Source organism: Xenopus laevis, chromosome 8L (assembly GCF_017654675.1).
Source record: "Xenopus laevis strain J_2021 chromosome 8L, Xenopus_laevis_v10.1, whole genome shotgun sequence".
Lineage (NCBI taxonomy): Eukaryota > Metazoa > Chordata > Amphibia > Anura > Pipidae > Xenopus > Xenopus laevis.
This window is the reverse complement of record NC_054385.1, coordinates 25,272,598-25,296,774: the sequence shown is the minus strand read 5'-3', so window position 1 is coordinate 25,296,774 and position 24,177 is coordinate 25,272,598. Positions and strand designations below refer to the sequence as shown.

General features: G+C 40.8%; 1 protein-coding gene across 6 annotated transcripts in view; it reads right to left on the bottom strand.

Annotated features, from left to right (window-relative positions):
• Positions 1-7,979: 7,979 nt before the first annotated feature.
• Positions 7,980-24,177, bottom strand: part of nup62.L (nucleoporin 62kDa L homeolog) — a 41,508-nt gene continuing 25,310 nt past the window's right edge. For 3 of the 6 annotated variants that reach the window (XM_018228791.2, XM_041571983.1, XM_041571985.1), the window contains 8 exons: positions 20,348-20,431; positions 19,179-19,260; positions 18,931-19,075; positions 18,798-18,847; positions 17,973-18,107; positions 17,535-17,646; positions 17,315-17,381; positions 7,985-8,156 (listed from right to left, as the gene is read on the bottom strand). In XM_018228791.2, the coding sequence (XP_018084280.1) occupies positions 8,065-8,156; positions 17,315-17,381; positions 17,535-17,646; positions 17,973-18,107; positions 18,798-18,847; positions 18,931-19,075; positions 19,179-19,260; positions 20,348-20,431 (767 nt within the window). In that variant the 3' untranslated portion in view covers positions 7,985-8,064. Of the gene's footprint in view, positions 8,157-17,314; positions 17,382-17,534; positions 17,647-17,972; positions 18,108-18,797; positions 18,848-18,930; positions 19,076-19,178; positions 19,264-20,347; positions 20,432-24,177 lie in introns of all 6 variants that reach the window. The other 3 variants (XM_041571982.1, XM_041571984.1, NM_001090870.1) reach the window with 2 other exon arrangements.

Sequence of the window (24,177 nt, the reverse complement as noted above, 5' to 3'; positions counted from 1 at the left end):
TAGTTGGATAGTTTCTAATATTGTGGGCATTTCTGTTTGGGGGTGATAGATGAATAGTAAGATATAAAATCAGACACTTTGATCTTGTGTCTTATATGTCCGAGGGGGATGCCTGCAAAGGTTTTATTTAATTAGGGGGTCTAACGCAACATTAAACAGTAAAGGGCATAAGGGGCAATCCTGCCTAGTCCCTTGTTGGATTTCAAAGGTCTCGGAATTGTAACCATTAACCGTAAGGAAAGTTTGAGGTGAATTGTATAAGGCTTTGAAAAGGTTAAGCATATATATGTGAGATTCTATCAAAGGCTTTGTCTGCGTCTATGTTTATTAATAATCCTTGTCTTCTTTTTTCTAGGTTAGAGTGGTAAATTGCTGCTATTGCTTTCCTAATCGCTTGGACTGGGTGTCTATTCTGGAGGAATCCCATCTGATTAGTGGTAAGTATGGAAGGGAGAATTCTTTGTAGCCTGTTTGCCATTATTTTTGTCATAATTTTTAAGTCCTAGTTTAGTAGGGATATTGGTCTGTATGAAGATGGTTCTGTAAGGTCTCTACCTTCTTTGTTTAGTAAAATAATTCTGGCATCGGTCACTTTATCCCATAGTGGGTTGCCTTGTAAAACATCATTATATAGGGATGTTAGCAATGGGTTCGTTTCTGGGAGTAGTCATTTTTAAATTTCAACCCTCAATCCATCTGGGCCCGGAGATTTGCCATTTTTTACATTTAGTAATGGTCATTTAGTATAGGTGCATTGAGGATTTCCCTATCTTGGACAGTGAGTTTATTCAAGTGGGCTTCTTGTAGAAATCTGAGACCGTTCTCTGTGGAATCAGGAGCTCGTTGGTAAAGTGCCTTAAAGTGAGCTGTCATCGTTGTAGCAATGTCTGATGTGTTATGTGCCTAACCTGCGGATGTTTAAAGTTTCTGAATAAAAGTGTTTGATTGTTGTCTTTTGACTATGTTTGCTAATAATTTCCCTGATTTATTTCCCCAGCGATAGTATCTATTTGCTGTGTGACTCAATTTATGTTGCATTTGACCCGTCAATAAAGTATTGAAAAAAGTCTTCGTTTCTATGTATTTCTTTTTCGCTTTCAGGGAGTTGGTAATTTTAAAAATTTTGTATGATTGAGTAAGCTCCTTTTGTAGTAATCGATACCTTTCATCAAATGACCTCTTCCGCTTAATCAGATATGATATTATGTGACCTCGTAGTACTGGTTTGGCAGTGGCCCATAGTAAATTTTTTTCCTCCCAATGTGCTAGATTATCATCAATATAGTTATCCCAATTTTGTTTAAGATAGTTTCTGAAATCTTCATTATGATATAGGTATGTCACAAATCTCCAGTTATGAGAATAGGGTTGTGAATTAGATAATCTCATGGGGGCGTGATCTGAGATGTCTATGTTACCTATACTGGTGTCTTCTATCGATGACACTATGGGGCACATTTACCTAGGGTCGAATATCGAGGGTTAATTAACCCTCAATATTCGACCATCGAAGTAAAATCCTTCGACTTCGAATATCGAAATCGAAGGATTTACTGCTATTCCTACGATCGAAGGAATAATTGTTCAATCAAACCATTAAATCCTTTGAATCGAACAATTCGAAGGATTTTAATCCATCGATCAAAGGATATTCCTTCAGTCAGAAAATTGTTAGTAAGCCTATGGGGACCTTCCCCATAGGCCAACATAGGCCTCAGTAGGTTTTAGGTGGCGAACTAGGGGGTCGAAGAGTTTTTTAAAGAGACAGTACTTCGACTATCGAAAGGTTGAATAGTCGAACGATTTTTAGTTCGAATCGTTCGATTTGAAGTCGAAGTAGCCCATTCGATGTTCGAAGTAGCCATATTCGACCATTCAAACTATTTTTCCTCTATTCCTTCACTCGAGCTAAGTAAATAGGCCCCCAAAAATGATTAGTTGAGAGAAAGATATAATCTTTTCTAGAATGGGAGTTGTGAACTGCAGAATAGAAGGTGTAGTCCCTAGTGTCCGGGTATAGGTATCTATAAACATCTTGTAGCTGGAGGGGGTTGCAAAGAGCGTGAAGTGGTGTAATCCTTCTCCGTGTGTGTGTGGATGATCTACCTGATTTATCCATATATGGATCGAGTGTTCACCCAGGATCAGTTTTGATGCCCCCCAGGAGTCTAGCCGCTGAATAGATCTGTGAAGAAAGTTTGGTTATCATTATTAGGTGCATTTACATTTACAAGGGTGTACTTAGTCCCATGAATGTCTAAATCCATAATTAAATATCTACCCATTTTGTCCTTATATATTTTCCCAATCTTGCTACTTATGGAAGTGTTAAACACAATTGCTACACCCTTGGATTTTGACGTATAAGATGCAGCAGTTATGGAACTTATCCACCTGTCACACATCAAAACTATGTCTTGACTACGCCAATGGGTCTCCTGCAAAAAAAACTGTGTGTAACCTATACCACTTTTAAGGGAGACATATGACTCGATTCTGATAAAGTGCCCGGTCTGGCTGTCCCAGGGAGCAGGCCAGGATCCGGGGTAGCTTAAAATTGTGGAGAAATATAGTTTTGTCTAGAAGAGAAGTAACCTCCAAATACCATAATGTAACATGATAAACATAGTAACTGAACAATTTACATAACTCAGAATTTTGTGGCAGCATTCTCAGCTGTCACTGTTGTACCACACCCGTGGTCTCGTTATGTGTAAGACAGTGAATAAAAGTACATAAAATAGACCAGGTAGACAAAGCTATCTCAACTGTACCTTTAGAATAATTAGCAATTCAAAAAAAACCTTTTTTCTGTGCTTAAAATTAGTATAACATATTAAACCATTTATTTACTTTATCCAGTCCAGGGTCAATGAGACAACATGTATAGAAGAACCATCTATCTGTTGTAGGTCAAACCTTTACAACTGTAGGCGTAACTGTAACGTATCTGGTTGAGTTTATTTGCTCTAACGTTAGTGCTAAGGCTCCCGGTGGGCAAATTTGTGTCCCTGTGATAAAGTTCAGCCGAAGCTAGTCATTTGGTTTGAACTGATATAGATAAAGTGTTAATAAAGCAAGGGTGTCTATAGTTGGGTGATGCTGTGGCCCTTATAACCATCAATCCGATTCAATGTGTAGGTTGATCTCTTTTTAGATATGAAAGTCAGCCCTCCTGGATGTCCTGATGGGTTTTAACATATTCTAACGCTTTATTCGGATCCTCAAAAAATTGTGGTTTGCCATCTGTTTTATTAAGGATTTTTAATTTTGCCAGGTAGAATAGAGAGAATTTGTATCCAGCAGAGTATAAAGACTTGCATATTGGTGAAAATTCTCTTTTTGCCAAAACTGAAGCTGAATAACCTTGAAAGAGTGCAAGCCTATGGCTGTCATATTGTAATTATTTTGTTTTCCTGTATGCGTCCAGGACATTGCTTTTATCTGCAAAGTTAGGAATGCAAGCAAAGTTAAGAATGCAAGCAAAGTTAAGAATGCAGAAAACCACCTGTCTTGGTCAAGCTGTCGACTATTTTAAAAGTGGGACAATCCTGTGGTAATGTTCAATCTGGAATGGTGGTGGTGAGAGAGGTAGTTGAAGAGCTCAGGGTAGCCAATCTGTTAGATCTTCCAATTCTTTGCCTTTGATTGTTTCCGGGAGTCTCAAGTTGTTCCTTCTACTGCGGTTTTCCAGATCACCATTTTATCAGAAAAAATGGCAATTTCTTTCTGTTGTGTGTCAATGATACTTTGTGCTTTGTCGAGGCTGTCCTCCAAAGATGATATGCGGTCTTCCGCTTCTGTCAACCTCTGTGAGTGATTGGTTACTTGTTGTAGAACCACTGATATAGATTCTTTTAGAGGCTAATTTTTGGTCTAACAAGGGCCAAAGGATATGGACCAGATTTTCGGCAGTGGATGACTGGCTATTATCCTGGGAATTTTGTGGTTCTGCCTCTGTTTGTTGTTGCTCTGTTGATGTTCTTAAGGTCTTTTGGTTTGGTTCTTTGTGGCATATTTGTAGTGTGGCCCAGATATTTTTCCATAACCAAAAATATAGTGGAGGATAAAGTGGCTATATATGTCCAGTTCGGCTCTCTTGCTCTCTGTGTTTAAATCAGGATTTAGATTTGCCTCAGTGGTGAGCTGTTTAGGGGATCCAGATTGTTTGTAAGGTCAGTCCACGTGTGTGTGGTGTGAAAGCTTTACATATTTCTTGCTGTACAATAAAGAGTTAAGTATTTTACTCATCAAGGCACTCTTTCCCACCAATAGGTTGTTTTCGAATCAGTAGGTATGGTTTCCCGGTTGAGTTAATGGCTGTTCTATTAAACAGCATGCAGATATTGCGCAGTTTGGCCTGTTACCGATGTGTGTAGTTTGGGTTATAATCAATCTCATACACTTCACCTCCTCTGGGAATTGGGCCCAACCTTGATGTTCTTTATGGTCAAAGCATTTATAGCGTGTGCTATGGCCGTTCCCTTTTTCAAATGTTTTGTCCTGTTGACATTCTTTTGCAGCCCAAACACCGATATACTATAAACTGAGCAGTCTTTGGTGTTCCGTGGGTGTTTGATTTTTTAGCCACTCAGTCCCAGGAGAAGGCCAGAGTAATGGTGTCTCTGGGGTGTGGGCTGTTGTGATTGCGCAGTTCAGTTTGCCGTGTACAGTGTACCTCGTTGGGAAGCCACAGCCTACCCGGAATTCATGCCCTCCTGCGACCGGACTTACAGTTATGAAGGCGGATCTAACAGCTTCTAGCATGGTAAGCTGTCTGGGTCCACGAGGTAGATGTAGCGGGGACTTCTGGGCTGCAAAGCTGAGGGGGAGCTGGTTTGTGATGTCTTGTCTTCTCCTCCTCTCGGTTTATCCTCCGTCTCTGTATGTTTTAGCCGTTAGCCGAGATTATCCGTATTTTTAGGGCTTAGACGGCGAGGAGCTCTTACTAAAAAGTGGCCATCTCTTGGGCCCGCCCCCCGGAAGTCAATCCTTACATATATAGCCCCTTGAGACTAAGATCTCGTTTTCTTTCCTCTTTACATCTTTTTCTTCCTTACTGAACTGCTGTTAAAACAAAAAAACTGTTCAAATAAAAAATAAAGCTTTAAAAAATATATCTCCACTCACAGAGATATACTGTAACTTCTCTCTGAAGGCATTCTGAACTGCTTCTTATTACTGTTTGATATTGGAAAATGTAAAACCTATTCTACTTTTGCCAAATATTCCATGGGTCAAATGATGGAGGATGATGGCTCCACCACTGCTCTTAACTCTACAAGTGAGTTTAAAGCAGTAGTTCATCTTTGGAATGCTCTGGGTAAAGGCTCAGTATGGGTTGAAGCTCCAGCTGCTAAGCTAATGTATCAAATCATGACAATTTAAAAAGTCAGCAAAATGTTTTCCTGAACTGCTACTTAATCTTTTTTTTTTTTTTTAAGAGGTTGTTCCCCTTTAAAATAACGTTTAGTATGATGTAGAGTAGTATTTTGATACAATTTGCTATTGGTTTTCATTTTTTATAGTTTTTTTTAGTTATTTAGCTTTTTATTCATCAGCTCTCCAGTTTGTAATTTCAGAAATCTGGTTGCTAGGGCTCAAATTACCGTAGCAACCATGCACTGGTTTGAATAACATACTGGAATATGAATAGGAGAGGACCTGGATAGGAAAATGAGTCAGAAAAAGTAGCAATAAAAAATTGGTATCCATAAGAAGCCATATAATTAAAAAAAAAAACAATGACTAATGAAGACCATTTGGAAAATTGCTTAAAATTGGCCATTCTATATATACATATTAAAAGTTGCATTGAAGGTGAACCACCCCTTTAAGGGAAAAAAAATAATATATTCTCTTTGAAAATACATTTTTTTCTTACTAAAGGCTGTCACAGAGCAAGCATTACAAATTATAAAGTGGCTACTGAGGTTTATCTGATGTTGCAAGTCCAATATTAGCTTATAACTAAAACCATCAAAAAAAGTAAAAATCGTCACTTAAACCGGTATCAACCATCCAAATGCATGTAGGGTTACCCCTACCCTGATGAGGAGGTAATTTACAGGTACATAGTTATATAGAATCTTCCCACTGCTAGTGTCTTTCTATAAAGGTGACCTTCCAAGTCCAAGAAAAGCCAGAAACATTTCTATATTTTTTGAAATGAGGAATGGGAAGCCTCAGAGCAATTTTGTGCTTTTAGCGGTAGAGGGATCTCCTTGTTCATATGGGATTACCTATCAGACTTGAGAACTTCAGGAGTGGCTCTTGAGAGATAACAATTGGGAAATTTGGGAGGTTTGGCGTACTTGTGTCTACATTCCTACCAGTTTCTTTAAAAAAAAAAAAAAATAAGCCATAGAAAGGAAGAGATGAGGGCTGATTATAAAAGAAAACATGAATTTGGCAACCATTTGGGTTCTAGGCTGTTACTGTATACTGGGCTTGTATAGGCCTTGGCATACTTTAAATGCCAGGACAATTTTAAGTCTCAGTCTGACCATGGTAAAGATTAGCCCTTGTACCTCTTCCCCAGTCTCCAAAAAGCAGCTATTAACTCGATTTGTATCCCTCACAAAAGCAGGCAAAAAGTGCTGATAACTTCCAAATAACCAGAAAGTGCTTCCCTACAAGAACCATGTCCAGTGGACATAAGGAGATGGAATATAGAGAAAGTAAATCAAGTAATCACATTAAAAACAGATATAAGGATACATAACATGAGCATTGGAGCAGAGTCCTACCTCTTGAATGTGCAAACAAGTGTATTCCAAGTACAGCTATGGGATCACATATTCCAAAAACATGATTTCCAGAATGCGCTAAATTACTGACAGTCCATCTACGGTTATCCAGAATGCTTGGGACTTTCTAGATAAGGGATCTTTCCGTAATTTGGGTCACTATACCATAACTCTACAAAAAAACTAATTTACAGTGTATTAAAAGGAAGTTGCTACTTTGAAAGCTCGGCCGATGATAAACAAAACTCTAAATAATTGGGGGTTCCCAAACTTTTTCATATTACTGTAAATATTAATTAAACCCATTTTGCCTCCAATAAGGATTAATTATATCTTCGTTGGGATGAAGTACTAGGTACTGTTATTACAGAGAAAAAAGAAAATTGTTTTTTAAAATTTGGATTATTTGATTAAAATTAAGTCTATGGGAGCCTGGGCAACCGGTTTCTAGAAAACGGATCCTATAACTGTTGATTTTTTTCTTGATTATTCGATTTTCTTTACAGTGTTACACTAGTTCATTGTACTTGATTGTAACTAAACTGCAGAAATCCACATTGATGGCAAAACAATCAATTTGGCTTTATTTAAGGATTGCATTTATTTAGCAGACTATTATTTTATTATTCATATAGGTTTGCAGTAAATCCACACAGTTTATTGGACAGCACATCCATTGAAAGCAGAAACAAAAAGTAGCCTGTGCCTTGTTAGTATAAATAAAAGATGACAGCACCAACTGCTGGTCATTTTTCAATCATTCTGACCACCAAGTAGTCAATGAAGTTGTCAGGAGAAAGAAAGAGGCTGTTCTGATGTTCTTCTGTTAAGGAAAAAATAGAAACCTTTCACAAATCTTTCCTAAGCAGAAGAACATCACAGCAGCCCGCTTTCTTTCGGACTACTTGGTGGTCAGAATGGTCGGAAAATGACCAGCAGGTGGCGCTGTAGTAACAAAATTCATTCATGTTAAAAGTACATGTATCCTTTAATATCTTGGAATAAAAAATAAATAATGAATGAATGTACGTTGCAAAAGTTCTCAGAATAGCACCCCTTAAATATTATAGGTAATAGCTGCACAGCTGTATTAACCAATGACCTGCTGGTGATCCCGCACAGGAATTCTGGGAACTACTATTTGAGTGTTAGTGCTTTTGATTTTAGGATCCGAGACATGTAAAGTGTTTAAGTCTGTAAATGGATAGGTAGTAATGAATACAATGCAACTGGTATTCAAGGAAGAAAAATGAACCCTTTTATTTAGACAATGAAATACAAAAAAAAAAGTCAACAAAACAGAATTGCCAACATTTTAATCGAATGCTATGGAAAAGCCACGCTCCTGTTCCTTCCTTCGGCTTTCACACTCCTTCGTTACCTGCTCGACCTTCCTCTGCAGAAGAGCTGTGGAGAAAAAACAAAAACCAGAGTCACAGGGTAGGTCAGCTAAAAAAAATATATAATATATAATGTATTTATATTGGATATAATTCTGGCAATAAATATTGAAGGTATAACCTTATTATATTTCCTGTGATGTTGAAAGCATTAAGATCTTAAAGGCATGTACCCGAAAGCACTTGTCTTGCAAGTAAAATGTGCTAAGCTCCAATCAAAACCTGTCTTTCTGCATTGATTTCCTTTACTTCTTGGTTTCCATTAAAAAAAGTAAAACTATTTCATGTTGTGGCTTCCTGCTCTACTGGCAGGCACAGCGGGGAATCAGGAAAGTAAATACAATCACTGGGGTGGGGGGGTCTAAATTTTGGCCTTTCCTTCTCTCTAAAGCTGGCCATTAGGGTTGCCACCTTTTTAAAAATCTTTTACCGGCTGCTGGGGGGCGGGGACACAAAGGGGCGGGCCGTGGCATCACAAGGGGCGGGGCCACGACACGGACGCAAGAAGAATTAAGAGAAAAGGTAAGTTCCAGGGGATGTTCCAGGGGATTGGGGGCAGGCCGAGGGCTACTTTGTGAACGTGTGTGGAGAGTCCCGACATTTTTCTTCCGGCGGAGATTGGTCGTTTGGTTGGACAGGTTAAAAGATTTCTGTCGGCTGCGGGTAATATCTCTGCATGTATTGCCGATCATACGATTTTCAGACGGAGACGGTCACTAGCTTTGGTCGGACATAACTTTTGTACGATTGCCGTCAGGGGCAGAACATTGGCTGATCTGTTCTTTTGTACTTTATTTGATCGGAATAAAGGTTGGGAGATGGGGAAGTCCGATTGTACATTGATTCGTACGAACGGATCTTTGCGTCTGTGGCCAGCTTTAGGGTTTAGTTCACACGAGGAGATTCGGGACATTGTCGCCTGGTGACTAATCGCCTCTTCTTCTGGGCGACAATCTCCCTGACCTGCCCCTGTGTGTCTTCCCATCCACTATAATGAAAAGTCGCCCGTGCTAAAGCACATGCGGAGCTTCGTTTTCCGAAGTCGGCCGAAGTTGCCTCACGAGACAGTTCACGGAGGCAGTTTGGGGAGATTGTTGCCCAGAAGAAGAGGCGATTAGTTGCCAGGCGACAAAATCTCTCAGAATCTCCTCGTGTGAACTAACCCTAAAGCAATATCTATAGCATAAAGCCCACTGTATCAATGCTGCTCATCTGTGGTGTGCCAACAGCTTTTGTGCCTGCAGCTTTTGTGCCTGCTTCACCCCCCTATAATCTCTAGTCTATTAATAAAAAAAAAATACTCTGAATTGGCTGCTTGTTCAGTTTTCAGAGAATATAAATAATACATTCAATTTCTATACTTTTTACAGCTTGGGGGAAAAAAAAAACACGCAGTCCAAATATTTGTGGCATTTCAATGAGAGAATAGCAATGTTTCTATTTTCATCAACTGTTCATGTGTATCTGGATGCTTGTGTACTTGCACTTACAGCTGCTTGGAAGGTTGAAAACTGCCCCCTGCAGTAGTCCGCTTGTTTGTACATTTATGAGAGCCAGAAGCGTGCAGTCGGCCTTTCACATGCACAGCTGCAGCTCACCCCGCACATTCTTCTTACATTCAGCTCCCATTTAGCCAGGAGGTGCGCACATGTAACCTTCTGCAGCTATATTTAGCATAGGTACACTCCAGGTATTCACAAGTACAAATAAACTCTTTGCAAGTGGAAGTTGTCACTAAAACTAGCAAACAAAACTGCCGATGGCTGTGCAATGGGAAAACAGCAGCATGACCCGTGCACGCTCTACTAATTTTTTAAAAGAAACATGAAATTAAAAAAAAAAAAAAAGACCTGGGGCTTTCTGTATAATAGATCTTTCTGTAATTTAGATCTTCATACCTTAAGTCATTTAAACATTAAATAAAGCCAATAGGCTGGTTTTGCTTCCAATAAGGATTAATTATATATCTTAGTTTGGTACAAGGTAAATTTGGGTTATTAGGATAAAATGGAGTCTATGGGAGACGGCCTTTATGTAATTCTGAGCTTTCTGTATAACGGGTTTCCAAATAATGGATCCCACACCTGTATATTATAGGGAGATATTGAGCAAAGCCTGTCTTTTGTATTTTTATCAGTGGTTAAACAAAGTCCTGGCCAGACTAGAGTGTACAAGGAAGTCCTTGATTATACACACTAAGGCTGATGCCACACGGAGACTGTGGAACAGCTCAAGCTGAGAATTAGCCCCAACACTAGTATTAGTTTTTTTTTCTTTGTCTGCGCCTAGAACTATTGTGTTGACCCAGGTACAGGCACAAATTGCTGATTTCAGGTGAAAATACTTAAGTTAGCATTTTCATGCTTATATCCGCCCCATGTTCCTGCCCCCAGGCTAAAGCTGGCCATAGATGCAAAGATCCGATCGTACGAATCATCGTACGATCGGACTTTCCCATCTCCCAACCCGCCACTAACCATTCAGATCAAAGTCTTACCAGTCAGATTAGTTAAAGAACAGATCAGCAATGTTCTGCCCCTGACAGCAATCGTACAATATCTATGTCCAACCAAAGATAGTGACAGTCTCCCACTGAAAATCGTACGATCGGCAATACACACAGAGATATTATCGGCAGCCGACAGAAATTTTCTAACCTGTCCAATCGACCAAACGACCGATCTCTGCCGGACAAAAAATGTCGGGACTCTCCACACACGTTCCGAAAATCGTACGAATCCTCGATTCGTACGATCAGATCTTTGCGTCTATGGCCAGCTTAACACAATGGTTCTGGGTGCAGACAAAGAGGAAAGGGAATTCCAGACTTGGGGTGGATTCTTGCCCTGTGCTTTTCCGCAGACGAAGATCAGCCCCTCACGTGGCATTAGCCTAAAGTTCAAAACTGGCTGGCTGAACACATATGAACACCGGCTTCCTTGGCAAGGTTGCCAAGAAACCACAAACAATGTGGTATCAGGCTAATCCATTGATCAGGCCCTCAAGCCAACAGGCCTTTCTTACAGGGATGGGTCGCCTTTCGGTTAACTTTTAGTATGTTATAGAATGGCCAATTCTAAGCAACTTTTCCATTGGTCTTTGTTATTTATTTTATTGTTTTTAACTATTTGTCATTTTTCTTCTAACACTTTCCAGTTTTCAAATGGGGGTCACTGACCCCATCTAAAAAAAAAAAGATCTGTAAAGCAACACATGTATTGTTATTGCTGCTTTTTATTACTCATCTTTCTATTCAGGTCCTCTCCTATTCATTCTATTCCTAAAAGGATTCATACAGTGAGACCTTGTGCTGCCAAGGACCAATAGCAACCAATACTACCTCAATCAATGAGGTTCAAACAATAATACAGATAATTTGCTGTGTTTTCTGTAATCGATTTATTTCAGTAAACGTCACCTTAAAAAAAAAATTGTGACTGGCCAAGGCTCTCCTATTCATTTTCCAAACTCTTTAAATCAATGCATGGTTGTTGGGGTAATTTGGATTCTAGCAACTGGATCGCTGAAAGACTTAACTACAGTTTACAGGTATGGAACCGGTTATCCAGAATGCTCGGGATCTGGGGCTTTGTGAGATCAAACGCATTTGTGATTAACCCATTTGTGAATTTTTTTTTCCAGAGGGTTAGATTCACAGAAATCACAAACATTTCCAAACAGAGACTGAAAGTGCTGTACAGTAACCATCTACCAGGCACGGCTGTGCTCCAGCTGCGGGCTTGCTACTAAATATTCACATCACATAGCCTTTCGGGCTAATCCCAAAGGTCTTTGGTCTAACATGTTCTTTTTAAATGAATCATCTTACTTGGTTGTATTTCATGGATGATGCATTGCAATAATTAGAGGAGATGTTAAAAAATGGGTCATCTTAATTAGATGCTTTTGAAAAAGCAGTGACGGCTACATTACTGCCAATGCCCAAAGAGCATTTATTTTTTATTAAAATGAAGAGAGGTTAAGTAAATGAATGATTGATATGCAGATGGAGCCAGCGGCACATGAAGACGGCAACTCCTGTTCCTTCACTGAAGAACTCAAATCAGTCAGTTTATCCACGGCATCATGCAAGACCTGTTCCTAACGACACTGTAGAATCAGGGGCGTAACTACAGAGGAAGTAGACCCAGCAGGTATAGGGACCCCACAAGGTCATAAGGGCAGGTTTGGGCCAACAGTTGCACAAACTATTCGGGTGAGTTTGGGCCAATCACTTCCTGCTGCCCTTGCCAGTCTGCTGAAAACCTAACTGTGCCCCACTTCCACATAAGGCAGTGTTTAATTATATACGCGTTCTGCCCCCTACGTGACGTCAGAGTCGGGGTGTGTTGGGATATATAAGGAGACATGCAACGGAGGGCCGGGTCGAAAATTTATCAGCCTGCACATCACTAATGTAGAACCCTAATTAAACAACAGTAGTGATTGGACACATGGAGACACTTCACTCTTCCCTCTGCAACTAACTGCATAAGGGGCTGATTTATCAAAGGTCGATTTAGAATCCGTTCTGCAGTAAAACTTATGAACTCGAATTATGGTTTTAAAAACTTGAATATTAGATATTTATTAGGCTAGCTCATTGAAAAGGATGAGTAGAGTACAAATATGACACATTCAAGTTTCTTTTCATAGTGTTATTCAATCAAGTTTTCTTTAGATTTGGATTTTTCTTTTCATAATTAAGAAAACAATTTTGAGTTAAGTCAAATTAGAAAAAAAAAAAAAAATTTTCACAAATTCGAACTTTAATAAATAGGCCTTTAAGATTGCAGAGCAGAACACTAAGGGGCAGATTTATCAAAGTGTGAGATTAGAACCCTAAACAGAAAAACCCACTCACTTTCTATTCATTCCTATGGGATTTTTAGAATCCTATTTATTTATCCTATTTATCCCATTTATTAATGGAGTTCACCATTTGATAAATATGCTTTTAAAATCCCATAGAAATGAACAGAAAGCGCGTGAGTTTTTCTGTGAGGAGTTCTAATTTCACACTTTAATGATTGTTTTGTGCTAACTAAGCCAAACCTCTGAATGAGCAGTAAATAGGGATTTGAACAGCAAAGGAAAGTGGGGTACATCAGCAAGCACTGCAGCCAACTTTCTGCCAGCTATCTATTTCAATTGGATAAGGCCATGGTTCAAATGTGCCGTATCCATTTAATGTTTGCAAAAAAAAAAGCAAGGATTGGCATGCAGGTTACGAAGGTTAACTTTTTCAACAATTCCTTGGTAATAAAGTAATTTAGGGTGAAACAAAACATATCCATCAAGTTTAACCATTTTTTTTTTTCTAATAAAAACTACCTAACTGCTAGTTGATCCAGAGGAAGGTAAAAAAACCCCAACTGATATCTCTTCAATTTGCCTTACATTGGAATAAAAAAAATTCCTTCCTAACTCTTAAGGTGGCCATACACGGATAGATCCGCTCGTTTGGCGATGTCGCCAAACGAGCGGATCTCCCTCCGATATGCCCACCTTGAGGTGGGCAATATCGGGCTGATCCGATCGTGGGCCCTAGGGCCCAACGATCGGATCCTAGCGTTCGCCAAACGGGCGGTCGGATCGCGGGACCGCATCAACGAACAGATGCGGCCGCGATCCGACGGGATTTTTAACCCCATCCGATCGAGATCTGGCCGACTTTCGGCCAGATCTCGATCGGGGAAGCCCGTCGGGGGCCCCCATACACGGGCCAATAAGCTGCCGACTTGGTCTGTCGGCAGCTTTTATCGGCCCGTGTATGGCCACCTTAAGATTGCATTTGGAGCAGTCAATCAATCAATCAATCCAACCCTTGAAGCAGTGGCGGAACTACCGGGGGAGCAGGGGGTGCGAGCGGGTCAAGACCCGCACCCCATCAGGGCCCCCCGGCAGCTCACGCGCCACTGACAAATGCGGCCGTACGGAGGGGGGCGGGGCCCGGCTGCACGTCACGCAACAGGGCCCGCGATGCTACTGCCTTGAAGCTATCCAATGTAGAGCACTTGAGAAAGGGGGTTGATCCCCTGAAACGTTGTGCAGAGATCTGAATAAATCATAAAAATTCAGCACATTTTGCTTGGTGAGTGCCATCTGATTTCTCTTTGTTATTGCTATCTAATGTTTCCTCCTGCACGACTGATTCAGTATATTAAGATGGAACCTCCTTTCTTTTAATCGGAATAGGTGCCCTTGTGTCTGCTAAAAGGACCTACTGGTAATTAAAGCATTAGAGAGATTATTATATGATCCCCTTTTAGTTACACATCGTTATCCTATCTCCCATTAGGCTAGGGGCACACGGCGCGATTTCGCCGCGATTCTGTGCTGGGCGAGTTGTCGCTGCGTTTTTTAAGCCGAAATAGCTTTGCTAACTTTGGCGCTGGCGTCAATGCAAATCGCGGCGAAATCGCTGCGCTAATTCACACGCGGCGATTCTTTTTCTACTGTCGCCCGGAAACGCCCAGCGAGGCAACTTCGGACGACAATAGAAAACGAATCGCCGCGTGTGAATTAGCGCAGCGATTTCGCCGCGATTTGCATTGACGCCAGCGCCAAAGTTAGCAAAGCTATTTCGGCTTAAAAAACGCAGCGACAACTCGCTTAGCGCAGAATCGCGGCAAAATCGCGCCGTGTGCCCCTAGCCTTAAGTGCCTCTTCTACAGTGTAAACATTACCAACTTGGTTAGCCTTAAATAGCTCTTTTATAGACTTTCTCGATTTCAGTTCAACATGCTAGGGCCTACTCCTTACAACAGATTACACTATTAACATTTTTATTAGGGCCTGTGATAAATATTTGGTACTGGGGGGATACATGGTACAGCCGTAAGTGTCTGTGTTTTGGCCAGTTTAAAAGAAAAGAGAAGCGTCATTTACTCTTTACTCCAGGCTGGTGATTAACTGTAAAAAGAAAAAAAAATCACTGGCCTGGGGAACTTTCCCTCTGAGCACTGCACCAACACCATGACTGATTCCCAGGGATCCTTTGTGCATGTCCAAGACCAATGTTATTGCACTGCCCATGAGCTGATTTTAGATGTTATTTTACAGTGTATGCGAACAGTCCTGAACATCTGCAAGGGATCCCAGGGATATCAGAAAAGATGGTATAATAATTTATTAATAAAATATAAGTAAAAAAAAAAAAGAAAAGATGGTGGCACAAAGCTCAGAGAAAAGTACACCAAACAAGTGTGATTTTTTTCACAAAAGAAGAAAGTTGGGTAAAACGTTAACTATTGCATTCACTAGTGGCCTAAAAAATAAGGTGACTTACACCTTACTTGTCTTTAATGTAACTACAGAGACATCTTTAAGAGGCAGTTAAAGAACATACCTATCTAGATTAGTAATTCTCTTCTACTCAATCCAATTACTCCACGTGGTCCAACTAGTAATTTTTCTGCCACATCAGTATGAGTTTAACTAGTAATTTTAGTGCCACATCAGTACAGTGTTTGTGGCTTTTTACAGGAAAGAAAAGTTTAATCCAATCACTCGGAGGTGCCAATTTGTTTGGTGCCACCCAGTTATTATAATCACTAACCTTAGAACCGGAGCCTGGGCACCTCTTACAGAAAAATCTGTCCTGTCTTTTGTCTAGGGATCCACTAACTTTGTTGGGTCTGCAATTGCTGCGTGGTGCCTAAAAATCTGGCATCCCCAGTGAATAACCCTTTCCTTGTCATTTAAAATTTACTTTGGCACATGACACACAACTATGCTCATTAAGGAAACTTTAAACCACATAAACACCTAAACATGAGTTTTTCTGTAGTGAGTTCTATTAACATTTTGATAAGTCTGCCCCTAGTTGTGTCAATTAAAAGGTTTCATTTGCAGGTTGCACCCACATGCAATCTGCATCATAACCTACCCCACATGGCACTACTACGATGAGATGTGTAAAGAAAACGTATTCCTTACACAGCATTTTACTTTTTTTTTTAAACTCAGGTAGTTTATTGAAAACATAAAGAGACAAAAATCATAGATGTTCTTACATCAGGAGCACAAAAAACATATCACTGTCCAACAAGTCAGTAATGGAATACATGCATGTAGTATACAGATGAACATGAACATGAATCAGAATGGTACATAAATATCAGGGAACATGTAGCAAGAGAACATCAGTCATATTAGTATCATAGCTCTTAAACAGTTATTCACCCAGCAATCGAGCGGCTATGTGGAAGGGGGAATACATCCAACCAAGGACCCCAAATCTTACTAAATTTAGTAGGGACCCCCCGTTTTAAATAGACGAGTTGTTCAATGTTGGATACATCTATCATAGTTTGCTTCCAACAAGCAAACGTAGGGGGAGCAATGTTTCTCCAATTCTGAGTAATAAGTCTCTTGGCCAACAATAAAGCCTCCTGTAAGAAAAGCAGCTGGTGCTGATTGAGGTTGAGATCCTGTAAAATAGCCAAAACACACACTTTTGGCGACCTATCTATCCGTATTTGCAAAACCCTATCCAAGGGGTCTAAGATAGATCCCCAGTATGACACAATCTTGTTGCAACTCCACAACATATGCAAAAGAGACCCTCTTTCCAGGGCACATCTAGTACACAGGTCAGGAGTATCAGCATTAATAAGATGTAACCTAGCAGTATAATATGCTCTATGGAAGATATATAATTGATTGATACTAAATCTATAATTAGGGGAAACCAAAAGGATAGATTCTTGCGCTTCCTGCCATTCCTCCTCAGAAATATCACCCACCTCAGCCTCCCATTTGTGACAAAGCTCCTGAAGAGTACTACCATGAGCACTTTGTTGTAGCCTAGCGTACAGCATGGTGACTAAACCTTTAGTATGGCCCCTGTTGATATAGATCAGGAACTGGCGAGTAGAGAGAGAGAAATGTTACTGTTTGTGAGCTGCTTTAAGGCCACGGCTAAGTCTATAATAATTCAGCCACTGGTTCTGCGGGAGGTGATGGAGATCTCGCAACTGAGCAAAGGGGATTGGCTTACACAGCATTTTACCTTTGACTCAGAAAAGCATCCATACTTCTCTCCTGTACAGAACAACAGATCCAACAGATCTCCAGTACAGAACAACTAAAAACCCATTACTCCATGGTATGTTAGCTTCCGTGTACACAAACTTTGTGCAAAGCTGTATTCTCACTCACCACTGTTCTGATCAATCCACTGTAAAGAATCCATGTGGGCATTAAGAATCTTGCAGATCTGTTGGAGCTGGAGAAATACAAAAATACACATGAACACACTAACAAATGCGGAATAGTGAATAAAAACGGGGCTGATGATTCTGAAGTGAACCTGCAATGCAGAGTTAATGTTTGCCCAAGATGTACGTTAGTACTGTTTTAAAGAGGAAGGAGTACTGACCGGGTTGCTGGCATCCCCTGGTCCAGCTGATGTGTTCAGATGCTCTATAACCTCCTTTAGATCCTGGGCCATGCGCTTCAGCTGGGCATCAATGTTTTCTGCCAGCTTGTACCTGCCAACACACCAAAAGTTTAATAATCTCTAATGATTTTTCATCATTGCTCTGTTGGTTGCATGGACCCAAAGATAAATATAATATAAAAAAAATAAGTATCTTTGCAAAGGTTTCTTATTATCATTTTTGACTTTACCTTACATCTTTGAGGGAAATATTCTGAATGGTCCATTATTCTTATTTCGAGAATACATGCACAGTGAGTTGGCCTGTGCCCCCAATTCTCACACCCAAAGCCTAACCCTGTGTAGATTATATGCACAGAACACCTTGTATCATATACTTGAAGCATCTCAATCACCACACTATAATATTACTCTTACGTTTTCTCTCTCTCCTCATCTGCATGTTGGAGGTAAATGGTTCCACTCTGCTCTTTGACAGATTCCTCTAGAGGGGTCAGCAGGTCCTCAAGTTCTTTTTGCTGTGACAAGATAAAGTCCAGTTCCTGATCCAACCTGGTGGAGGAGTAAAGAGGGTGAGACAGACAGCTACCTAAAAGCTTTCAGCAACCAAACTTAGCATGCAGATGTACCTGTTTATTCATCATATATTGTACTTTACATAGCCAGAAAATAAACACACAGAACAAAAACAAGATTTTACTTACTGCTTTATTTGCCTGTGTGTGCAGATTTTACATTACCTTAAAGTGATACTGACACTAAAAATTTTCTTTTGAAAATATTAATCTACATTAAAAGCTACTTATAGGTCATGTTACTCGTTTTCCGCTTCTGCAAGTAATTGTTATTAGAAGTTTCTAAACCTTACTGTTTTGCCAACCTAACTGTCCCTTCTTAACCGGTCAGAGTTTCTAATGCCAACGTACTACTGCTGCAGCCCCCTGTAGTTTTCTTAATTTATTCCCATAGTTTTTCTGACTGCAAAGTAAGGTAGTTTAAAAGATTCAACAAATGCCACAGAAGCAGAGAGCTGGTGAAACAGAAAGCCCAAAAACTTTATCTTCTAATGTTATTAGAAATAAACCCAATTATGTGAGAAATACTGTTTCATGCACCATTGTACCATTACATTAAACAATCAATTAACATATATTTAAATATTGTTCACAAATACTCTGCCTTCTCACATTCTGCTTCACAATGCTTACTAAAATTCCATTATAGTTTTGCTGCTTCTCATACCTTTTTTGGTCCAGTTTTACTTTTTCCATTTCTCTGTGTAGAGTAGTGATCTGCAATCAAAAAAATAAACAAAATCTCAAATACCTGTTTGAACTATGTCACAAAAATGTTCTTCCTCATGTAAGTATCTCACCCGTTCTCCATTCTGCATAAGAGTCCTATCCCATGCGTTGACCTGAGTTGCTTGCTGCAGAAAGTGCTTTTCTTGATCTTCCAATTCCAAACTCCACTTATTAATCAGGTTTTCCAGCTGTGCATAGGTCATCGCTGTGGCAGTACTAAAAGACAGTCAAGCCGTTAAGTGGCAAAAGTCAAATCAAATTATATGGCAACAATGAATGATATGCAGAAAATTGTATTATTTAATGTGAGAACTTTTACCTGATTCCCGTAGCTGCAGCAGAACCGACAGCATTAGCTTGAACTATGGTTCCAGCAAGGGGTGCTTTTACACCAAGAGAGGCTGCTGAAAATAAAAAGAGAAGGGAGTGAATGGTGTAAATAAGAGAAGCCTCTAGATGAGAACCAACTATTTATTGCATGAAGATCATCATAATCATTTGGCATAACATAAATTGCCACAGACCTCTGCACTCATTTTCAAAGCAGCCTTTTGTGCACACTGCATGAGGCATTATATGTAACTCCATTAGTGCTGATTACATTAGTCAACGCTCGACCTAAGAGATGTGGACGAGGGGTAGCACGCGTGGCACTTAAGGCAGACGGTAAGGATAGGATTAAGCTTTGCCTCCTGACTCTGCAGCAAGCTCTGGATTTTTGATCTGGTACACCCCTGGGGCATGTACTCTGTAAACGAGCGCTCTTGCACCCTTAAGTGCACTTGCGCCCAGGGGTTTGGTTAATGACCACTTAGGAGTACTTTGTCTAGTTAATCTGGGAAGCTTGGACATGCAGTAACTATGCAAACTGATGCACAAGACTCGGGTTCATGTAAAATGAAAGGATACACTAATAAGAGAGAGAGACTTGGGTTGACTTTACTATAAAAAACTCTGTTTGTGTTGCCTGGGAGGTGGTGGGAGCTAAAGGGCTGAACACTACTACTTGAAGTACACTGCAGGTTCTGCTCATATGAGAGATACTGAAACCAGAATTAACATTCTAACAGTCTTTTAAAACTCATATCATTGTCTTTGTATGCACTAAATTTGCCATAAAAGCAAAAAAAAAAATACATTATCTATCCACTCTCCCATCTTCCGCTACAAAGAGGCTGCCTTATTTGTGCTGCAGTAGTCAGCACAAATACCTGACAAGTTGAGAAGGGGAATTCACGTTTAGTAAAAATTACTAACAAAAGCAGGCCTATCAGTGAAAAATGATCAACATGACCTATAGGGAGGGTTGCCACCTGACCAGTATTTTACTGGCCTGGTCGGTAAAAAATAAGCTTGATCCCAATGTTATTAATAGGGAAAATGCACTTAGTGTCAGCATAACTTTAAAATTACATTAACCTTGTGAAAAGTGTTTAACACAGAGCTACAGAAATTATTCCTGTGCTGAGCTGCCCACTTTATACTTACTGCTGGTTGCCAATGTTCCTGTTGGTACAGCACTGCTTGCCAAAGTCTTCATTCCAAAACCTGTGCTTGTTGCAGTAGAAGTTACTGAGAAAGAGAAATGGATATTCATAGCACACAATGCTATATACACTCTGGGCCCTTGCCATAAGCAGGCATCAGATTTGAAGGAACACATAAGCTCACCAGTGCAACAAAAATTAATATAGAATTTGCAGAATGTAAACAATAAACTATATAACTATCGGAATATAAGCTCCCTTTAAAAAAAATTAGTAGTACAAGATATTTTTTAAATTATCATCCAAACAGAAGATCCTATCATGAGCATCATGGTGATGAGTAAAGAGAAATGAGTAAAGAGAAAGAAAACTACCTGCTTTTTAAAAAAGTGGTAAAAACAGGATTTTTTGATACTCATCGTTAAATCTATTTCTCTGTAGTAGATAGGGGGACACAGGGACGCTTGGGGTTAAGCTTCACCCTCTAGGAGGCAGGACACTTAGAACTAGTTTAGAGGGGGCGTGTCGGGGACTCCGTCTTAACCCCACACTGCCATAATCCCTCAGTTTGTACCAAAGAGACTGCTGAAAAAAGGGATTATTTAAAATTTACAGAACTGGTAATTTTGGAAGACGTTTCCTTGGACCAAATGGTCAACTTTCGCCCAGGGTTGGGAAGCCCTGTGTCCCCCTTATCAACTACAGAGACACGGATTTAATGGTGAGTATCAAAAAATCCTGTTTTCTCTGTCGTCTCAGAGGGACACAGGGACTCTTGGGGACTTAAAGCAGCCCCCGAATAGCAGGGCGGGAGCGAATTAGAATCAGACGCGTTACTGCACCACAGAATGCAGTACCTTACGGCCAAAAGAGGCCTCAGCTTAGGAAAACTAAAACTTAGGAAAAATGTCTAGGCTGTAGAGTTTTGTGAATTTATGTACCGAGGACCAGGTGGCTGCTCTGCAGATCTGATCCAAGGAAGCCAAGTTACACCATGTATCAATATTTAGTCGGGAATCCACACCTGAGCTCTGTGTATCCACAATCAAACCAAAGGGACTTGCCCCAGTTCACAGGCAATCAACATACAAAAGGTTATATCCAAAGATATATGTCCCCAGGCTTTCATAGGTAAAAACAAAATGTAAAGTTGCATTAAAAAATTAGGTACATACTGACCCCACACGGCCCACCTGTCTCTGGTGGACCATGTGGGGTCAGCATGTACCTAATTTTTTAATGCAACTTTAAATAAACATTTTGTTTTTACCTATGAAAAGCCTGGGGACATATATCTTTGGATATAACCTTTTGCAAGTTACACCATGCCCAAGACGGTCCCATCGACCTTGTGGAGTGTGCTCGAATATTCTCTGGTGGTGGTCTTTGAACAATAGGCAGGTATCAAGATAAGCTCTCACTGACACCACTTCAGAAGGACTGCAATAAGATAGTCCTCTGATCACTGCCCCCACTTACGTTTCAAAAATAAATATATACATATATAATATACATATATAATCTCTCTCTCTCGGCACTGGAAAAAATATTTTATATAGATAGTTTATTATATTTGTTTACACAAAAATGAATGGCAGAAACACAGGAGTACACTCCCAGGACTGATGACAGGGAATAGAAAAAAAGGATAAGTAGGCTTGATGGATTGTCTCTCTGATCCACTGTGCAATGGACGTCTTGGAGGCTGCCATGCCTTTTTACAGCCCAGTTGGCACAATGAATAGGGCTTGAGACTATTGGAATGACTTGGATCGTTCCAGGTACCAGCGAATCGCTCTAACCACATCCAAACTGTGCAGTCGCCGTTCCTTCTCATTCTTGGGATCTGGGCAGAGGGATGGTACCACAATCTCCTGGTTAATATGGAATGAGGATACAACCTTTGGGAGGAAGGATGGCACAGTGCATAGAACTGCTTTGTCCTTGTGAAAGACCGGAAGTGATGGGTCACATGATAGGGCACTGAGCTCTGATACTCTTCTGGCTGATGAAATTGCCACAAGGAATACAACCTTCCAGGTTTCTCAGAAACTACCCCCAGAGGTTCAAAGGGAGAATCCAGAAGAGACACTAGGACCAAGTTAAGATCGCACCCTGGGATCGGTGGTCGGAAAGGTGGGATGATGCGTGCTACTCCCTGTAAGAAGGTACAGATGGAGTTGTCCATTACCAGGTGTAACTGGAACAAGACAGAGAGCTGAGACTAGACTTTTCAGGGAACTTAACTTCAGTCCCAACTGAAGTCCCTTCTGAAGGAAAGACAAGATGCTTGGTATGTCGATGTCCAGAAATGGTAGACTCGCGTCCCTGCACCAATTCCAATAGCCATTTCCCAAGGTAGCATGGGAAGAGGAAGGAAGACCTAGGCTAGATTGAATTGCCAAGGTTGTGTCATGGCGTCCACTCCCATCTCCAACAGATCCCAATAATTAGCAAAGAAGTTGGTCACCTTGCAGTTGGTTCTGGATGCCATTAGCTCGATTTGGGGTTGCCCCCATATTTTCACCAACTCCACAAATGCTTCTGGGTGAAGTTCCCATTTTCCCGGGTTCAGCTGGTTGAGGAAATCTGCTTTTGTGTTGGATACTCCTGGGATGTGGACGGCTGATAGTCTTACTGAACTGAGCTCCGCCCAACTTCTCTGCTGTACCTAGGATCTGCTGTACCTCCGCTAGAGCTGCCCTGCTGCGGGTTCCTCCTTGTCTGTTTATGTACGCGACTGTGGTGGAGTTGTCGCTTTGAACTAGAACCAACTTGGTTTAAAGATGGCAAAACCAGTGATTGAGTGCTAGCCTTACTGCTCAAAGCTCTAGGATGTTGATGGATAACTTGGTCTCTTTGGGGGATCATGGACCTTGTAAAGATAGGTTGTTCCACATTGCTCCCCAACCATGCAGACTTGCATCTATTGTTATAACGGTCCAGTCTGGCATTGCCCAGGATTGCCCCATGGCTAGGTTTTCTTGTCTTTGCCACTAGGATAGTGACTTTCTTGTTGCGTGTAGAAGGGTGAGTGTTTGTGAGCGAGACCCCCCCCTCCAACCTGAAAGGATGTTGACTTGTAGTGGTCAGGGATGTATCTGTGTGAAGGGTACCGATTTGATGGCCGACACCATTAGTCCCAGAACCTTCATTGCTAGGTGGACAGTGGGCCGTCGGTTGTAGAGTAGAAGACTGACCTGGTCTCTTATCCTTAACTGCTTGTCCTGGGGTAAGCTTACCCATTGAGTGTTGAACTCGAGAGCCAGAAATATCATTTAGTGACTGGGCCGCAGTTGATGGTCCAGCCAAAGCTCTGAAGCAGAGTTATTGCCTGCTGAAGGTCCTGTCTGCTCTTTTCTTCCATCCTGGTCTTGAAGAGAAGATCATCCAGGTAAGGTGTCACCGAAATTCCTTGGAGTCTCAATGTTGCTGCAGTCACTGCCATGAGTTTGGGGAAGACTCTGGGGGCTGAGGAGAGTCTGTACTGCAGCGCTTCAAATTGGTAATGTTGATTCTTGAAGGTGAATAATGGGTTGCTATATAGGTATGTGGAGGTAAGCATCCTTGATGTCATGTAGCCCTGGTTCCATCCCCGCATCACTGATCGTAGTGTTTCCATTTTGAATCGTACTGACCGAATGTGTTTGTTGAGCAATTTGAGATCCAGCACTGGTCTGAATGATCTGTCCCTCTTTGGGAGTAGGAATAGCTTGGAGTAAAACCTTTTCGGGATTGGACGGTACCCTGAACATGATGAATTTTCTGGGGGGGGGGGGAAAGGAGGAAAAGTCTAGATGGTAACCTTCGAGGATGATTTCGTTGACCCAG